General features: G+C 44.5%; 1 protein-coding gene across 1 annotated transcript in view; it reads left to right on the top strand.

Moving 5' to 3' along the window:
- ETFA (electron-transfer-flavoprotein, alpha polypeptide) overlaps window positions 1-1217 on the top strand; it is a 34835-nt gene that overhangs the window by 33349 nt on the left and 269 nt on the right. Inside the window, exon 12 of the mRNA XM_009330111.1 lies at window positions 409-489. Within this exon, the coding sequence (XP_009328386.1) occupies window positions 409-489 (81 nt within the window). The remainder of the gene's footprint in view (window positions 1-408; window positions 490-1217) is intronic.

Genomic DNA, 1217 nt, shown 5'->3' with positions numbered 1-1217 from the left:
CGTTTTTCTACGGTGTGACAAACTAAACGATATGTCCCATAAAGTACAGAGGCCTTTAGGCATGGCTTTAGTGTACCTGTTAGAGATGCTACCTCTCAGGTATTTCTGTAACGGTATGGCTTAGATCTTGCAGATAATCTTTTGTGGTAATTTTTTTCCTAGACTCTTTTTCAGGAGGGAAGGATAGCCCTGATGGATGCAATGAGCAGGGAGGGGGGCGTTTGCTTGTTTGTTTTTGAGGTGGAAAGGAAAAATGTTTGTTAAATGCTGTGATCCGTATCTTCTGCTGCTAGGGGTTTGGAGAGAATTTAGCCCATGTTTCCTAGATAAGGCTTGTCCCTGTAATCCGGCCCTAGATGTTAATCTATGTATCTTCATATTCACATGGTGCTTTACTGTTGCTTGCAGACCATTGTTGCTATTAACAAGGATCCAGAAGCTCCAATTTTCCAAGTGGCAGACTACGGACTGGTGGCAGACTTGTTCCAGGTGAGGCTAAACTTGGAGATGCCCGGCATTACTGTTTCAGGGATCTAATGATAGCTTAGATAATAGAATCTAGTAGGTGTTACAGATGTCTGTGTGAGGGTGTTTGCTTTGGGTTGTTTTGTTAAGGAATTTGCTTTATGATTTCATTATTTTCATGCCCAAAATTCAGTCCCTGCAACAGAAGCTATCCTGTGTGTTGGGTGGGTGTCAGCCAGCCTGCCTCTGTTCTAGTTTCCTGAATATGAACCATTTTGAGAAATAACTGCGCATAGGTGCTTACATCTATTTTTAAGCTTTATAAAGTATGAAAGTACAGTGTCGGCAGGAGTTGTTCCAAATTTTTGCCTGGGCTTGCTGCCTTGCTGCCACCCATGAGGAACCCACAGTTCTTCCTGGGAAAGCTGAGCTGTGAGCTAGCCCATGTCCAAGTGCCTACAGCTTGCATGTGCGAGCTGCCGGTGCGCACGTCCACACGTGTGACTGGCGGGAGCTTGTAGTGGCTCTGTGGAGAGGCGTGGGCAGAAACTCTGCCAGCACTTAATGCCATTCCTGAACTAATGCCCGCTGGCTCAGCGGTGAGCACGGGCCTTTTCATAAGCCAGAGACAAAGTCACATTCTGAAGAAACACCATGTAGACAATTTCCTTAATAAATTTTGTACGAATGCATTATTTCCACCTAATGGAAATGTAGCTCTCTTAAATAATTAAGAGGCTTTATTCAGCAGG

Source organism: Pygoscelis adeliae, unplaced genomic scaffold (genome assembly GCF_000699105.1).
Source record: "Pygoscelis adeliae isolate BGI_AS28 unplaced genomic scaffold, ASM69910v1 Scaffold298, whole genome shotgun sequence".
Taxonomy (NCBI): domain Eukaryota; kingdom Metazoa; phylum Chordata; class Aves; order Sphenisciformes; family Spheniscidae; genus Pygoscelis; species Pygoscelis adeliae.
Note: the sequence above shows the minus strand (reverse complement) of the source record. Positions and strands in the feature narration are given on the sequence as shown.